This window comes from Pimephales promelas, chromosome 20 (assembly GCF_988280905.1).
Source record: "Pimephales promelas chromosome 20, fPimPro1.hap1.1, whole genome shotgun sequence".
Taxonomy (NCBI): domain Eukaryota; kingdom Metazoa; phylum Chordata; class Actinopteri; order Cypriniformes; family Leuciscidae; genus Pimephales; species Pimephales promelas.
In genome coordinates, this window is record NC_142788.1 from 28,275,125 (window position 1) to 28,294,068 (window position 18,944).

The 18,944-nt window shown below is 37.3% G+C and overlaps 1 protein-coding gene across 2 annotated transcripts in view; it reads left to right on the forward strand.

Moving 5' to 3' along the window:
• Positions 1-590: 590 nt before the first annotated feature.
• Positions 591-18,944, forward strand: part of ghrhrl (growth hormone releasing hormone receptor, like) — a 31,729-nt gene continuing 13,375 nt past the window's right edge. For both annotated transcript variants that reach the window (XM_039651537.2, XM_039651538.2), the window contains exons 1-6: positions 591-846; positions 11,252-11,360; positions 13,041-13,148; positions 16,132-16,223; positions 18,037-18,134; positions 18,360-18,492. In XM_039651537.2, the coding sequence (XP_039507471.2) occupies positions 676-846; positions 11,252-11,360; positions 13,041-13,148; positions 16,132-16,223; positions 18,037-18,134; positions 18,360-18,492 (711 nt within the window). In that variant the 5' untranslated portion in view covers positions 591-675. The remainder of the gene's footprint in view (positions 847-11,251; positions 11,361-13,040; positions 13,149-16,131; positions 16,224-18,036; positions 18,135-18,359; positions 18,493-18,944) is intronic.

Here is an 18,944-nt window from a genome sequence, read left to right on the forward strand (position 1 = left end):
TGCTGGGTTTAATGGGGCGGTAATTGAGAATGAATGTGGAAATGTCACGTGAGAGGAGATAAATTACGTGCAAATAATTTTTAAATATATACATGCATGTGTGTGTATTTATATATACAAATTATTATACACAGCACACACATTTATTATGTGAACACAAACTTTTATTTTGGATGCGATTAATCGCAATTAATCTTTGCACAGCCCTAATAATGAGTCAATAGATCACTCCTTCCCACGTTATTGTCTTACCCTGATTAGACCGAAAGACCTGCCGGATGGTTTTCGCGGGAAATTGCTAAACACAGTCATGCAAAGCCGAAGCACAACCAAAACAACTTTCTTCTGCAAAATATATACAGTTTTTTTTTTTTTTTTTACCGGGCCAAAATTTACATAGTGTGCCTTTAATTGCCAGAAAAATACATTCAAAAAGTGCAATTTACACAAATACATCAATTAAATTGATGCTATAATAGTGCAACTAAAAATGTAGCCTAGTTAGGTTATCTCCACAAGCGAGTTAGTTTGCATATACAAACAGTTAGTTTTGCTAATTCAAAAACAGGTTAATTGGTGTGAGGAAAGTAAACTGAGCTGTAAAGAGCATTTGTTGCAATTCCCTGCAGTAGAGACGGAAAGGTTTTGACGGCGCCCGTGCAGTCCAATGAATGAATGACGCTCCTCTCCTCTCGTCTCTCACTCTCTCTCTCTCTCTCTTCCCATTGGCTGACTCGGTCTATAAAGCATTTGATTCAACTACAGCTGTCAGCGCGCGCTGTGGACACGGCTGGAGTCATGCGTTCGTGTGTTCGTGGGATCCTGTGCGTTACAACACTAACAACTGTGAGTAACCTAATCTATTCACCATTGTGCTTTATTAGTGCTTTATTAGCCTACATGCAACTAATGGGATGCATTTCATTAAAAAAAAAAAAACTTAAGGCATTGTTTTTTATACTTGTATATGTATAGGCCTACTTTTTTACATTGCAGATTTGTGTTTGACGATCTTTATGCGGAAGACTTTCATTCGTGTAGTTTGAGGTCCTGACAGCTAATTAAATTAATCCACACTCTTCTAGGCCTATTGGGTTTTATCTGTAGTCTATCTCCTGTATTAACTTAACTCGGTTAATATTATTTTGGGCTCCACGAGAATTTGATCGCAATCAATGTGCATTCAATTCATCATTGCACGTTAATGCGCTGCTTTAAAAGTGGAAAGGCGATTTTTCACGTCATTACGTGAAAAAGAGTCTTTTTTTACCTGCCAATCTTTTATTTTATTGCCTGATATCGGGCATATATATCCTATAAATTGTTTGAGAAAATGATCTTAATAAATAGTAATTATTAATTTTTGTGTGAATTAAAAAGAGGTCCAATGAGGCTCGTGTCATGTTAAATTATAAAGCGTCGTTGGTAGGCCTATAACATTTATATTGCGAATTTATTGTAGGCCAAATATCCCAGTTTTCATGGCAGAACACTCTTTATACTGGACAAAAACACCCAGAGATATAGCAGAAAAGGTCAAGTTTTCATTTTTCTTTTGTCACTAACCTTGAAATCAGACATAGGCAATAAATAATGTAACGGCTGAGAATTGAATAGAGAGTTGTTACCTGACCTTTTTGGCTGATATTCTGATAAAGGTTAATACAAGACTTCTTAAAAAATGGTTGTGGAAAGCAAAAATGCTGAAATGCTCATAAGCACCTCAAAAACACACTTAACAATGAGACTTTGTCTCCCTACTCCATTGGTAAATAAAATCCAAGACTAGTTTCTTATTCTTGAGGATCCAAAAAAAGAGTGTTTTGCTCCAGGATTTATGCGACATATCAGTATTAAGTGTGTTTTTGAGGTGACCAGAACATGCTTCCTTGTTTCCCACCGCTGACAACTAATGTTCTTCATCCGTCACCCATCTCTCTGTTTTAGCCACTTAAACTCCAGCACTGATGGAAAACAGAAATTGCTTCACTTCTGATGTCAAGGTTGTATGAGGTTGAGACGAGTGTGCAATTTGCTGTATCTAAGAAAGAGAAGAAAAAAAAAACCCTTTTGTGGAGTGTTAAATTCTCCTTGGTCAATGTGGATTCGAAATTAAATGAAATTGACTTCAGATATTGACACTCACCTAAAGGATTACTAATTTAGGAACACCATACTAATACTGTGTTTGACCCCCCTTTCTCCTTCAGAACTGCCTTAATTCTACGTGGCATTGATTCAACAAGGTGCTGAAAGCATTCTTTAGAAATGTCGGCCCATATTGATAGGATAGCATCTTGCAGTTGATGGAGATTTGTGGGATGCACATCCAGGGCACGAAGCCCCCGTTCCACCACATCACAAAGATGCTCTATTGGGTTGAGATCTGGTGACTGTGGCGGCCATTTTAGTACAGTCAACTCATTCTCATGTTCAAAAAACCAATTTGAAGGGATTCGAGCTTTGTGACATGGTGCATTATCCTGCTGGAAGTAGCCATCAGAGGATGGGGTCATGGTGGCCATAAAGGGTCGGACATGGTCAGACACAATGCTCAGGTAGGCCGTGGCATTTAAACGATGCCCAATTGGCACTAAGGGGCCTAAAGTGTGCCATGAAAACATCCCGCATACCATTACACCACCACCACCAGCCTGCACAGTGGGAACAAGGCATGATGGATCCATGTTCTCATTCTGTTTACGCCAAATTCTGAATGTCTCAACAGAAATCGAGACTCATCAGTCCAGGCAACATTTTTCCAGTCTTCAACTGTCCAACTTTGGTGAGCTCTTGCAAATTGTCGCCTCTTTTTCCTATTTGTAGTGGAGATGAGTGGTACCCGGTGGGGTCTTCTGCTGTTGTAGCCCATCCGCCTCAAGGTTGTGTGTGTTCACAAATGCTTTGCTGCATACCTCGGTTGTAACGAGTGGTTATTTCAGTCAAAGTTGCTCTTCTATCAGCTTGAATCAGTCGGCCCATTCTCTTCTGACCTCTCGCATCAACAAGGCATTTTCGCCCACAGGACTGCCGCATGCTGGATGTTTTTCCCTTTTCACACCATTCTTTGTAAACCCTAGAAATGGTTGTGTGTGAAAATCCCAGTAACTGAGCAGATTGTGAAATACTCAGACACCAACAACCATGCCACGCTCAAAATTGCTTAAATCTCCTTTCTTTCCCATTCTGACATTCAGTTTGGAGTTCAGGAGATTGTCTTGACCAGGACCACACCCCTAAATGCATTGAAACAACTGCCATGTGATTGGTTGATTAGATAATTACATTAATAAGAAATTGAACAAATGTTCCTAATAATCCTTTAGGTGGGTGTATAGGCCTATTTGGACAACTGTCTCTCTCTCAAAGAAGGTTGTCAGCTCTTCTTTCTGTGTGTTGGAGATTTTGGCTTCTTCTTGTTTGAAAATTACTTTTAGTTTTTAAACCCTCCATTATGTCCCCTGTAGCTGGTGAAAATACAGGTGTATGAGGATTTCGTTCGTCTCAGAATGACGAGAAAGCTTCAAAATGATCTCGGGGTCAAAAATAAGTGCACGCTCAACTTTCCTCAGGTGCGATTGTTGTGCACTTGTGTGCCCATTTCCTTGGCAACTGCAAACCCGTCTATATAAAGTAAGCACGGATGCAAAATTACCATCTGCCAGCTGATCTTGGGGGGGACCCTTCTTAGAAACAGGGCTGTTAATGGATCTGTGTGCTATCCTGTAGAATGGAGATTAATGTTCTCCAGGGAGGACGAGCAGTATAATGGTGTCTGGTGGTTTGATATGGCGCAGGTGTTCTTTTAAGTGCCCATACGAATCCGAAGTTTCTTCGCAGAAGTACATTAACATTTCAGCCCTTTGGAATTCATCAATGGAATCAGTGGTTCGGTTTTTAGATTAGTCGTTGCATTCATAATACAAGATTTGGTTCAAGATATATTTCTAAAAATAACTGTGCAGACTGAAGCAGGGGTCTAGAAGTGTTTTTATTCTGCCAGGATGGATTGAATTCGGCATGAAATGGAAGTTGCGATTAGTCTTTTCTTCTCTATTGTGATGTATGTCCAAGTGAAAACGGAGAAAATGTGGGGCGGGGCTTGGTTTTTGTCCATGGGGAATTGATTTGATGGTTTTGGTTTGCTATTGCTGTGATGTCATGTGAGTGACAGGTTGCCCCGCCCTCACTCCAGTAATCACGTCAACGGAGCAGAGATGAGATCTTTATTAATCAAAGAATCCTGAAAACAATTTCCATCAAAATTTGAAGCAGCACCACTGTTTTAAACTTTGGTAATAAGAAATGTTACTTGAGCAGAAAACCATCATATTAGAATGATTTCTGAAGGGTCATGTGACACTGAAGACTGGAGTAATGAGGCTGAAAGTTAAAGGAGTAGTTCACTTTTCGAAAAACTTTTGCTGATAATTTACTCACCCCCATGTCATCCAAGATGTCCATGTCTTTCTTTCTTCAGTCGAAAAGAAATTAAGGTTTTTGATGAAAACATTTCAGGATTTTTTCCATATAATGGACTTCATTGGGTACCAAACGTTCAAAAAGGTCCAAATGAGAGTTTCAGTGCAGCTTCAAAGGGCTTTAAACGATTCCAGACGATGAATAAGGGTCTTATTAAGCGAAACAATCGGCCATTTCAAAAATAAATAAAAAAAGTTTAAGTTTTATAAGCACAAATGCTCGCCTTGCTCTGTTCTGTGATGCGCGTTCGTGACTCTCCTGTTCGAACTCGTTCATCAAAATGAACGAATCTTTTTTCGAGTCATTTAGTTAATTCATAAGAGCCTTATTCATCGTCTGGTGTCCTTTAAAGCCCTTTGAAGCTGCACTGAAAGTGTCTTTTGGACCTTGAACCGTTTGGTTCCCGTTGAAGTCCATTATTTGGAGAAAATCCTGAAATGTTTTCATCAAAAACCTTAATTTCTGTTTGACTGAAGAAAGAAAGACATGCACATCTTGGATGAGATGGGGGTGAGTAAATTATCATCAAAAGTTTTTTTAAAAGTGAACTACTTCTTTAAGCTTTACATCACAGGAATAAATTACATTTTAAAACAGATTTAAATAGAAAAGGGACATTTTAAATCATAATAATATTTCACAAAATTACTGTTTTTTTCTTTACTGAACTGTTGAACGGAAGTGTACATTGAAGAAGGAACCACTACTATAACTTACATTTTTTTCAAAAGTGCATAATTATTTGGTGAAAACATTATGGACGTATGTACTATGAATCGCTGCTGTCTACATTAGAGTACCCACAGTTAAGCAGCTCAGCATCGAAAGTACAGAAATATACAAAGAGTAAAAGCCACTAATAGCATTTAATTGCTTTATTTGAAAAACAAGCTTGAATAGCAGGAGAAAGAAAAGCAGGGACCGAAGATATCTACAGCTTGCAGCTCTGAAATCGACTGAATCATGTTGTGAGTGATGTCTTAGTAACGGCATGAATGCATTATGGACTCTTTTTATTTCATATAGAGAATCAAAATCATTACTGACAAAAGCACTGGCTCTCTTCTTTCATTTTTACACTAATCAAACCGATTGTGGCTCTGAACATGTCAAAGCGTACGGGTCAAGCTGCCAATATTAGATGTAAATGAGCGTGAAACATGGAGGTAGTGGTATTTATTTTGTGTAATGACGTGCGTTTGAGACTTTTATGAATGAAGAGATGTTGAATATTTACAAATCAACACTTACTTGGAAAGATATACGGACCTAGAGCCAGCACTGATTAAATCACTGCTTGCACTCTGTTATTATAAAGAAATCCATGGATCGAGGTTTGATTCATTTTGTGGTCATGCATAGGCAAGGCAAGGCAAGGCAAGTTTATTTATATAGCACATTTCATACACAATGGCAATTCAAAGTGCTTTACATAGGAGAAATTAAAATGATCCAAAAAAGAAATCAGAATAATTAAAACAGTTTAGAATAAAAAATAAGAAATAATGAAAAATAAAAATTATGATAAAAATAAAATACAGTAAATTAAAACCAATTAATTTTGTGGTCATGCATAAATGATTACTCGAAATGTGTCCTCTTCATTTAAACCATCCAAGTTAGTACACACACATTATACATACACACACACATTTATAATATATAATTATTTCATAATTGATATAAATATAAACATGCATGCAAGTGGTCCACAATTAGGACCATTTTCTTAACATAAAACACAATTTATTGTTTGATTTTCAGGTAAAATATGACCCAAACAGTTTTCAGGAGATTTACCCAGTTAGTAACCCAATTCTGAGGTTTCCCGATGGATAATGTAACCTTGAAGCAACAACTTGAAGTAACACTCATCTAAAAACACCCAGGGTAGGCCTGTCTAACAAACTCACTTCTAGTCCAGGGCATTTTGGGATCTTCCTAGTCGTACTTTCTAAAAATAGCGTAAAGCGTATGATGGTTACAGAGGTCTATCTGGATTACTGCTATCAGAGGAGAGTTTGGGCTCTTTTGGCAGCTTAGTGAAACTAAAGAGGCGGATAGTGAGTTCAGCTTGACCTGCTTTCATAAGCATTGATGATACATCAACTTTACACTTTCTTTTCACCTTTTCTTTCTACTAGCAGAACATTTCTGGCGATGTTACACCACAGACGATATTTACACACATGCACACTGACTCAAATGATCGAGCAACAGAGGCATTCAGACGCCAGCTCAGATGACTGCAGATGTGTTGGTTTTTGGGTTTTGATATAGGCAAAAACTGACAATGAAAGAAGACCCTTAATGCATTGTTGGTGCAAGGATGACATATTTTGTAGGCCAAAAATCTGCAAATCAGTTCGCATTTTACACTCCCGGTTCCATCGTCTTGAACTCAATGGGTTTTTTTAATTGGTTTTTGGTTAAAAGTCTACAAAAATACTGTCCTCCATAGGTTTTGATTTACATTGATTATATTTTATTATATTCAATGCGATTGTATCATGAGATCATGTATCATATTTCATATATGATGAGACAAATCACCTGTTTTACAGTTGTAGGTGCAATGCTATTTTTTTTAGCATTGCTGAGCTTCTTTGAAGACAAATATTCAGAGCTTGAAGGATTGAGTTTCATTTAATCTCACTCTGGTTTGAATCGTTTTGAAGGGCTCTCTCTATAGTTTTTCATCTGAGATGAATAAAAGAATTCGATTGATTAGCCCGTGACGTACTGTAGTTCTTAGGGCAGCCTCGTGATGAATGTTCCTGGAAGGGTTTGATGCTAAGTGCTGGTACTTTGGTTCAAAGCGGGACAGAATGAACGTGTGGTGGAAAGTCACCGTTCAACTGCTCCAAAGCTATCTTCCTATCAGCTCAGGAAGAGTCTTAGGCCCCGTCCACACTACTGCGTTTTCGTTTAAAAACGGAGAATTAAAACGAATACGATCTCCGTCCACAGTAGCGTTTTACCTGCGTATTAGAATTTATCTCCGTCCACACTAAAACGACTGAAAACGTGGATCACGTGACCATTCACCAACACTGGGCATGCGCGCGCCGGTGTAAACAGTGGTTGGCGAATCAGGGAAAGATACGTAATGACTGATAACACTCAATAGAGCCGAGCGTGAGCCTCCGCGTCATCGTTTGTAAACTCCTCCGTTTTGTCTCGTCCACACTAAGGCCCCGTCCACACTACTGCCTTTTCGTTTAAAAACTGAGAATTAAAACGAATACGATCTCCGTCCACACCAGCGTTTTGTCTGCGTATTAGAATTGATCTCCGTCCACATTAAAACGACTGAAAACGCAGATCACGTGACCATTCACCAACACTGGGCATGCGTGCGCCGGTGTAAACAGTGGTTGGCGAATCAGGGAAAGACACGTCATGACTGATGACACCCAATCATAGAGCCGAGCGTAAGCCTCTGCGTCATCGTTTGTAAACTCCTCCGTTTTGTCTCGTCCACACTAAAACACCTCCGGAGTTTCAAAACGCAAAACGCAGCTGCAGCGTTTCTAAACTTCTCCGTTTTAGGTCTTCGTTTTTCCCGTTTTAGTGTGGACGGGAGGTGCAAACGTAGCAAAAGGTCTCCGTTTTTAAACGAAAACGCAGTAGTGTGGACGGGGCCTAAGAGTCTTCCTCCGATTGCTCACTGCCTCTCTTGTTCACTATTAGAGCCAGACCGATATATCGGCAGGTCGATATTATCGGCCGATATTAGGCATTTCCCAAACTATCGGTATCGGCAGTTATAATGGCCAATAAATGAATATTTCAAAAATAACACTTAACACGCTTGAACCATGTCATGAGTGTTTGAGTTATATAGTTTGTCCACCAGAGGGCACTCTACACCATTCCTGTTGGAAACACTCGTTGAGTTGGTCACAAGACATACATTGCTTGAATAACAATTAAAAGAACATCCCCATCAGTTCTCTTAACTCAAATAAGCATGACAAAATTTGTGACTAACAGTTTGTGACTGTCGAGTTAAAATAAATAAATAAATAAATAAAATATCGGCCGATATATCAGATTTTAAAACCCAAAAATATTTGTATCGGTATCGGCCTTTAAAATCCTTTATCGGTCGGGCTCTATTCACTATATAGGCTACACTATACACTCGCCAAGCCCAGAATGCAAGTAAAAATAGGCGTTGGTGGGTGTATGAAATAAGCCTAATTCACAAAACATGATTTTAAAACTGTGCGGTTCACACTACATGACTTGCTCTCAGTGAAATCAGGAGTGTTCGAGTTGGTGAGCTGTTCACACCACACGACACAACGTGATTGATTCAACAACTCTGTCACCCAACGACAAGCAGCACATGTGTTCACCCATGGGCTGCTGGTCTGAAAACAAGGTGTTTTTGGTCGCATTGTTGGCGTGTTGCTATTTTGAGCAACTGAAATAGACTGAGATGTTTTAATGAACTAAACCTTGCCTCAGCTCTGACCCGTGTTCTTCATTCAGTGAAAGCTCCCCTGCAGCAGAGAGACGTGACGTGACCCTTTGGAGATTATATTACTCGAGCGAGCATGTACAAATACTGTGAAGAAGCATATTGTTGAACTTATTTGAACTCTTCTCTTTTTTAACTTTTCAAAACATTATCGCCGAAAAAACATCAAAGAATGTGGAGGATATGGGAGTGATTCTCAGGAAATGGTGCCATTTCTGTGCTGTTTTATAGCCTTTTATTAGAGCTGGGTATTGACAAAAAAATTACCATTTGATTTTGATTCACTAACTTGTGATTAAATTAAATTCCGATTCGACAAGATATTGATTAATTGGGGTACAGTACATGGAAAATATCCTAAAGGTAAACAATCTCTATCAAGTAATGGTATGAACTATACAGGGAATCCCGGTCTAGTACGAAGCAAAGCGAAGTAGCAGAGTCTGCTATTACCAGGCTAGGAATAAATGGCACTATATGAAAATACAAAACTTATAATAAAAAAACATTCTAATAAAATTTCACAATACTGCTGTGTTTGTTTAGGGTTTTTGATCAAATAAATACAGCCTTGGTGAGCAGAAGAGTATTCTTTCAAAAAATATAAAAATATCTCAAGCCCAAATTTTGTATATATACCACGTTTACAAGGGGGGTATTGTAGCCTATAGTCTAAGAAAGGGACATTGAAAATATCATAAACACTTACATTTGCTCAATAATAATATGAATTGTAATATCTGGTCCTGTTAATTTGAGCCTTTTTTATTCTACTTTTTGAACAATAATAAAAACGTCCCTGAGTATTTCTAGCACATAGGGAGCGTTTCCAGAGAATAACCCATGGGACTTTGATTGCAATGCTTTCAATAGCTGCTACTAATGTCTTAACTCTTAAACAGCAGAGACCCAGTCAGACTGAAGTGTTTGATTGGAGACAATCACTCTGAAACAGCGCTTGATTACATTAGGGCTGGGTAATAAATATCGATTTCTCGATATTAATCGATTCTCATTTTTACAAACCGATATCGATTCTTAAATCTCAAGAATCGATTAGTCATCCTGTTGTTTCATTTGAATGAATGAGACATTGTATCGCGGCTGCGCGTATCCAACAAATCGCAATAATCTTTGTCTCTTGTTACTATTGATATGAAACAAAGTCTCAATTTTCAAATTACGTCCATTTTTAAAAAACATAAACAGCGTTTTGGCGCTGTGGCGTGAGATCGCTCTGGCGCAGCTCCAGAGAAGCAGCAGCGCTGATCTCTCTTCCGGCTTAATAATACCGGTCACAGCGCGAAATAAACATGAATGAGCATCTGAAAGTGTGTTAAAAGATCGAGTATAACTTATCTAAATCCGTATCATGTCACATTGATTCGCTCAATCTGCGTTTCAACCGTGGAAAGACGTCAATTAAACAGCTTGTAATCAATGTCATGTATCGTCATATTTACCTCAGAAAAACGTACATAAACTCGTTAGTCCACACTCGTTAGTGTTCTTCAATATTTAATGCATATTTGAATAAATCTGGCAAGTTTTTATGACAGCCACCATTTAAATGTTTATATTTCATATAATCTTCTTATTATAAAAATAAATAAAAGTGTAATTTAAGTGTTTGTATAGTTAATTATTACCTTCATATTAGGCTAATGAAGCCTAGTAGGCTACAACTAGACTATATATAGACCATAGTTTACAGCATTTAAGAGATTTGATTCCCTTGAGAAAAATTGCCATTTATTGTAACTGATATCCAAAATAATCGATATTGAATCGAATCGTAATCGAAATCGAATCGAATTGCAAGCTTGTGAATCGAAATCGAATCGAATTGTGAAATTTGTCTCAATACCCAGCCCTAGATTACATGCACTTAATTAACAGTTTAAATGCTCTTGCATGCAATGCATACATATTTGTGTGCATACGTATGTTAACTTCATTAACAGCCAGAGTAAACAGAGTTGAAATGAAACGCAGTATATTTAAAAAATCTCAGCATCGGTTTTCAATAATCACGATATGGCATAGACTAGTTGACTGTCCATTGAAAAAGAGGAAACGTCACCTTTGTGCTAATGCAATCTGAAGTCCGGTTTTACTGCACACATATGCACATGCTCTCTCTGTCTGTAAAGTGGGTCAGGACAGCATCCACAATTGATTGTAATTTTTGTTTTAGAGTGCGAGTGTCTGAGTCGTGTTATAAATGAGACGTGCATTTCTATGCATCACTGACTCGTTCAATTTTCTCTCTCTCTGCAGGTGCTGTGTAGTTTGCATCCTGAGTGTGAATATATTTTTCAGTTGGCAAGAGATGAACAGCGGTGTCTGCGAGAGATCTCAGAACCTGGGAACCTCAGCAGCTCCTCAGGTAATTAAACCCAAGCTCCTGATGGGATGTCGAAGGGGTTTGTCGTCCACAGGACACGAGACACATGCTAAACACTGAGATTACATTATTAAGATCAAGCGGAGACATTTTCTTTGGCATCCTGCATTTCAGATTTTTCTCTTCAGAAAAAGTTCCTAGTTTTCACGTGCGAGTCTCAAACTGCACTCTGAGTTACTGAGACAAGTCCGAGATCTCAATATGAACTCATATATTTCTCAGATGCATTCGAGACTAAATTATATGAGCGATACTACCGTTTAAAATTCAGGGTTGGGAAGATTATCCCCCCGTCTTTGACTAAAATGCTGTTTTAACTGAAAGTAACTTGCACTGATAATCTTAAAATATGTCAGAGACATTGTTTTGTCTCAAGATGCACATCAGTAATGTGTTTTCAAAGGCACGTTTATAAGCTATTTAAAGGAGTAGTTCACTTTAAAAAACTTTTGCTGATAATTTACTCACCCCCATGTCATCCAAGATGTCCGTGTCTTTCTTTCTTCAGTCGAAAAGAAATTAAGGTTTTTGATGAAAACATTCCAGGATTTTTCTCCATATAATGGACTTCAATGGGGACCAAACGGTTCAAGGTCTAAAAGACAGTTTCAGTGCAAACTGCAAACTGTTCAAAGGGCTTTAAACGATTCCAGACGATGAATAAGGGTCTTATCAAGCGAAACGATCGCTCATTTAAAAAAATAAAAGTTTAAGTTTTATAAGCTCAAATGCTCGCCTTTTATTATTTTATATATATATATATATATATATATATATATAAAGAGTTCAGATGCAAAAGCCTCTAAGTGCCATTTGAAATTTTCTTCTAGAATGATCATTTTTATCAAGCTTGTATATTTAAGTTCAGTGATTTCACTTAAATGGCAATGATATTTACCTATTAATTGTCATTTAAGTGAAATTACTGAACTTAAATATACAAGTTTGATAAAAATCATCATTAAAGAAGAAAATTTCAAATGGCATTTAGAGGCTTTTGCATCTGAACTCTTCATATATAATTTATATATATATAATATAATATATATATAAGCTTTTGTAACATTTCTAACTTTTGATCAATTTAATGCATATTATAATGATAATATTTATTCATTTAAAAATAAAACTCTTCCTGACCCTAAACTTTTGAATGGTAAAATATTCTGCTGCTACTTTAAAAAATATATACTTTGTACTGTGGCCATATCAATAATGTCTCCTGTCAAACATTTGAACTTTTACATTGACTTTTAAAGACTATATTCTTCATTTCTTTTTTTATTTTAAATGACATACAAAAACAGGTCACAAACCCATTAGGTGACATTTAAAATGAATCACATCTGCACAGCATTTTACACTGCCATAAGCGGTCCGTGATGACATTCAGAGACAGAGGTTAACACGAGATCACACTCATTGTAATGCAACGCCATGCGTTTGCATTTCCCAGCATGTTTTGCAATGGCTTTGCTAGAAAGTCACAGATGTTCTTGTGCCGATCCAACACAGAAAACTGGACTGTAATACGGTAATTCTAGATGTGATGTGCCACGGAAAGCCTTTCAGACACATTGTTTTCTTGATGTTTGGTGCTTGAGTGCATGCGTAGTTATAAGGTCATGCTATTTATATATATGTGTGCATATGTGTGTGAAGGTTGCCCACCAGTATGGGACTCTGTAGTGTGTTGGCCCAGAGCTGCAGTGGGTGAGACCGTCCACACTCCCTGTCCCGCTGTTTTCTCTCTCTTCAAAAACAACACAGGTATGACACACACACACACACACAAATCAAAAATGAATTGAGAATGCAGTTCAGTACCTGATTGAGGTAAAGATGGAAAACAAGATGCATAAATTGTGAATCGTTACATTTGAATTTACAGTAAATTCATAGAAAGAAATAGAAAGAAATTGATGTATTGCTGGATAAATGAAAATGTTAAACATTATTATTATTTTAAAGTGCTCCTATTATGTTATTTAAAGGTTTCTAATGTTGTTTTGGAGTCTCCTACAACAGGTTAACATGCATTCGGGCTCAAAAAGCAAATTTTTTCTAAATATCATTGCAGCATCAGCTCTTAACCACTTAACTGTCACCGTCCCACAGGTGGGACGTTTGCCACTATATTTTTAAAACAATAATATCTTAGTAAATACCTTAAATAATATTGACAAACTATATATCATTTGAAAGCTTACAATCTCTAGTTTCCATATTTGGTGACTGATTTTCAAAATATATTACAGAGGAGCCATAATTTATCAATATAAAACAAGAATATTTTCATACTCATAAGGCGTGTTCAGACCTTTTTTTTTAAAATAGCAGTAAACATGAAAAATCATGAAAAATGGTAGATACCTCAGTTTGTTTTCATGCCAAAAGTTCAAAAGATAGAATCCATTCAATTATTTTGGAAAAAAAAGGTCTGAAAAGTTTGAAATATCAAGAAAAAAATAATAAATTCACCATTTGTGACGTGGCAGCTAGCTATGACTTACATGCGTGTTCTTTGTATGTGTTTCTTAGAGGTTCAATTTATATCAAAATCTGCCAAACTTCCCATGCTACTTCTGAATAGGATCTCTATTTCAGAAATTGTATGAAAATTGTGAAAACAATGGTTCATATCACTCAAAACACGAATGGAAATGCAGGCGCCCTTATATGGGCAGAAATGGAGTCTGGTTGTGCCCTAGTGAAAAAGTTTGGTACTGCGCTCAAACAAAATCTTACTGAAAGCTCATTTTTTGAGATATCAACCTAAAATTTGAAACACAACTTGTTCAGATTTTTGGCTTTGATCTTTCTGCCGTTTTAGAGTAGCCCAGGTTTTGAAAATATATATTTTATGTAAAATATGAATAATTAATATTTTTACATTGTACATTTCCATAAACTCAAACTTCTATAACTTTTTTTCTGTTTCACTTTCTTAATTTATTTCACTTCTACAAAAATCTGCCAAATGTCTTCTTTAAAACAAGACCAATCATATGTCTATATTCCAAAGCATTCTTGAATTACAACCATTTAAGTTCGAAATGTGCATTTTCATGTCTATTCAAAAAAGGGGGGGTGACAGTTAACAGGTTAAATCGGTTCAGTAAAAGATTTATTCTCTCTAAAACCCCGCCTTTCTGAGAGCTACTCTGCTCTGATTGGTCAGATGGCTCAGTCTGTTTTGATTGGTCGATCGCTTTCAGCTTGTGTCGGAAAACAAACGCACATTACCATATCTGAATTTCAGCGGTGGATCTTCCTCAGCACTTGATGGACAGTGATATGAACGTCGGTTTTACGAGACAGTGAAGACAAAGTTTGTTTTAAACCTTCGTAGGTTTGTGCGGGAATTTAGACTAAGACACTGATTCCTTTTACTTTCACAAATAGCTGTATTAAACACTACATGAATGGAAATATTTGAAAACGTATAATAGGGACACTTTAATAACCAACATTTGAGATCATTTTAGTATGATTTATCAATACATGCTATTTAAAAAAAATAATTAAAATATTGGCTTATATTAATAAACAGTATTTGAGAGGTAAGTTGTTTCTGTTTATTTAATTAAATGTAATACGTAACTTTTACATTTAAAGGATCATTTTTATTAGTTAACAAGAATGTTATGGCCAATTTTGCTTTGGCAAAATTAAAACATTTTCAGATGGCTTTCTTAAAGGGATACTCCACTTTTTTTGGAAATAGGCTCATTTTACACCAACAGTAGAGTTTTTACCGTTTTCGAATCCATTCAGCCGATTTTCTGATATTTAGAAGAATATCAGTAACCAGAGAGCTTCTGGTCTCATTGACTTCCATAATATATTTTTTTTCCTACAATGGTAGTCAATGAGACCAGAAACTCTCTGGTTACTGATATTCTTGATGTGCTAAAAATCAGAAAAATGGCTGAATGGTTTCGAAAACGGTAAAACTCAACCGTTTAACTCTGGGGGAGTGGTAAAATTAGCCTATTTCCAAAAAAAGTGGAGTGTCCCTTTAACTTTTAACCACTTAATACAATACACATTTGAATAAGTTATTATGCAAATATATTTATAAGGGCCAGGCATTATGTAGTACCACAAAATGTGTGTATTAGAATACACTTTAAAAAAGTCAAACAGAAAATGTTTCTATCTAATGAATTTAAAGAGTTCTGAGTTTGCCCAACCTTGGTTCACACATGCATTTCCATATTAACAGCTTCTGCGAGCAAACCATGAAGCAAACGCGTTGGTTTCACTCTGTGGGCTTTAACAATAGACACATCTACCTTGAGAATATAAGCTGAAAACTCAAATGGTAAAATGCACGGCCCCAATTTCAAGGTTTCATAAGCTTGAGCAGAAAAGGGCAGGTTTTCTATTTGCCATTGCAATAACGTCTCAACTCTCCACATATCCGCCAGTATAACAATCTAAACCCAATCCGGCCAACCAACACTACAGGCAAATCTGAAAGACAAATAAAATTGTGCTGCTGCAGTAAAGTGTCACTCCACCGCTGACTTGTGTAGAAAAGGATTCAGATCTCATTTCACATTCAGCTTTAGCACAAACTAATTACATGCATTGCATCTTGTCTCCAGAGAAAAAGATTTAAAAAAAACTCAATGAAATCCTCATGAAATGACAAGTTGCCAGTGAATGTATAAACATATTTAAATGTTTTTTTTAATCATACCTTGCATGATTGTGATTGATGTTTGATCTTGATTGGTTACTCTAGGTATAGTGAGTCGTAACTGCAGCGCTGGAGGCTGGTCACGGCCGTTCCCTCCATATCATGAGGCCTGCAGTGTTGAGGACGACATCCCAGAGGTCACTGACATGTTCTGCAATTCATGCTCACTTGTATTTGATGAGCATTTTCCATTTATTCATATTTATTTATTCTTAATGTAGGTCAACAACAGTATACAGTATATATACACTATACACACACTCACTGGCCACTTTATTACACCAGTTTAATTGCACGTGAACACAGATATCTAATCAGCCAATCACATGGCAGCAACTCAATGCATTCAGGCATGATCAAGACGATCTGCTGAAGTTCAAGCTGAACATCAGAATGAGGAGGAAAGTGTATTTCATCAAAATATTCATTTCATTAAGTGTACACACCAAACCTTGAAGCAGAAGAGCATCTCTGAACACACAACACACCAAACCATTCAGTCACTCACTCAAAAACTCACTCACTCAAAAACCCACTCTCTCACTCACTCACTCACTCAAAAACTCACTCACTCAAAAACCCACTCTCTCACTCAAAAACTCACTCACTCACTCACTCACTCACTCACTCACTCACTCACTCACACAAAAACTCACTCACTCACTCACTCACTCAAAAACTCACTCACTCACACAAAAACTCACTCACTCACTCACTCACTCAAAAACTCACTCAGTCACTCACTCACTCAAAAACTCACTCACTCACACAAAAACTCACTCACTCACTCACTCACTCACTCAGTCACTCACTCACTCACTCACTCAATCAAAAACTCACTCACTCACTCACTCACTCACTCACTCACTCAAAAACTTACTCACTCACTCACTCACTCACTCAAAAACCCACTCTCTCACTCAAAAACTCACTCACTCACTCACTCACTCACTCACTCAGTCACTCACTCACTCACACAAAAACTCACTCACTCACTCACTCAAAAACTCACTCACTCACACAAAAACTCACTCACTCACTCACTCACTCAAAAACTCACTCAGTCACTCACTCACTCAAAAACTCACTCACTCACACAAAAACTCACTCACTCACTCACTCACTCACTCAAAAACTTACTCACTCACTCACTCACTCACTCAAAAACTCACTCACTCACTCAAAAACTCACTCACTCACTCACTCAAAAACTCACTCACTCACTCAAAAACTCACTCACTCACTCACACAAAAACTCACTCACTCACTCACTCACTCACTCAAAAACTCACTCACTCACTCAAAAACTCACTCACTCACACAAAAACTCACTCACTCACTCACTCACTCAAAAACTCACTCACTCACTCAAAAACTCACTCACTCAAAAACTCACTCACTCACACAAAAACTCACTCACTCACTCAGTCACTCACTCACTCACTCAATCAAAAACTCATTCAGTCACTCACTCAAAAACTTACTCACTCACTCACTCACTCACACAAAAACTCACTCACTCACTCAGTCACTCACTCACTCACTCACTCACTCAAAAACTCACTCACTCACACAAAAACTCACTCACTCACTCACTCAGTCACTCACTCACTCAATCAAAAACTCACTCATTCAGTCACTCACTCAAAAACTTACTCACTCACTCACTCACACAAAAACTCACTCACTCAGTCACTCACTCACTCATTCAGTCACTCACTCACTCACTCAATCAAAAACTCACTCATTCAGTCACTCACTCAAAAACTTACTCACTCACTCAAAAACTCACTCACTCACTCAAAAACTCACTCACTCACTCAGTCACTCACTCAAACTCACTCACTCACTCAAAAACTCACTCACTCTAAACAAACTCTGTAAACTGAAAATGTAATTTAGTTGAAAATACATGTAGATTTAATTGATTTGTGCTCATTTGTCCCTTAGGAGTTGTATTTTGCCACTGTGAAACTGATCTACACTGTTGGTTATGGAGTGTCGCTGCTCTCTCTCTCTGTTGCTGTGATAATACTGCTGCTCTTCAGGTACTGTGCTTGGTGGACTGAAAAAAAAACCTCTCAAACCCGCTGCTGATTAGTCAGTACTGTAAAAATATAGCTAGTCTCTTTTGTGAGTAACTTTTAGCATATATCTAGCTATTTTTATTTTTGAGACTAGTAACTACTAGTCTCAAAGTAGTTACTGTAACACTAGAAGAAGATTGTATTCCTTACAATTATATATTTAAAATCATGCTGTTTGTGTTATAGGCGATTACGCTGTGCTCGAAACTACATCCACGTCCAGCTGTTTTTCACCTTCATCCTAAAATCTGTGGCTGTTTTTATCAAAGATGCTACGCTGTTCTCCAGTGACGACACGGATCACTGCACACTCACTACGGTGAGTCTGTCACACCATCAATGCTGTTTCCTGTGAAGAGTACTTCACACACACCACTTTATTTCCTCAATGACTGCAGACGATGTTTTTTGCTATGCTTTACTGATAATATTTCTGAGTGTATTTCTTAACATTTTTTATATAGAAAAATTGAGGAAGGAATTAACACATTAAAGGAGTAGTTCACTTTAAAAAAAAAAACTTTTGCTGATAATTTACTCACCCCCATGTCATCCAAGATGTCCATATCATTCTTTCTTCAGTCGAAAAGAAATTAAGGTTTTTGATGAAAACATTCCAGGATTTTTCTCCATATAATGGACTTCAATGGGAACCAAACGGTTCAAGGTCCAAAAGACTCTTTCAGTGCAAACTGCAAACTGTTCAAAGGGCTTTAAACGATTCCAGACGATGAATAAGGGTCTCATTTATAAAAATAATTAACAAAGTTT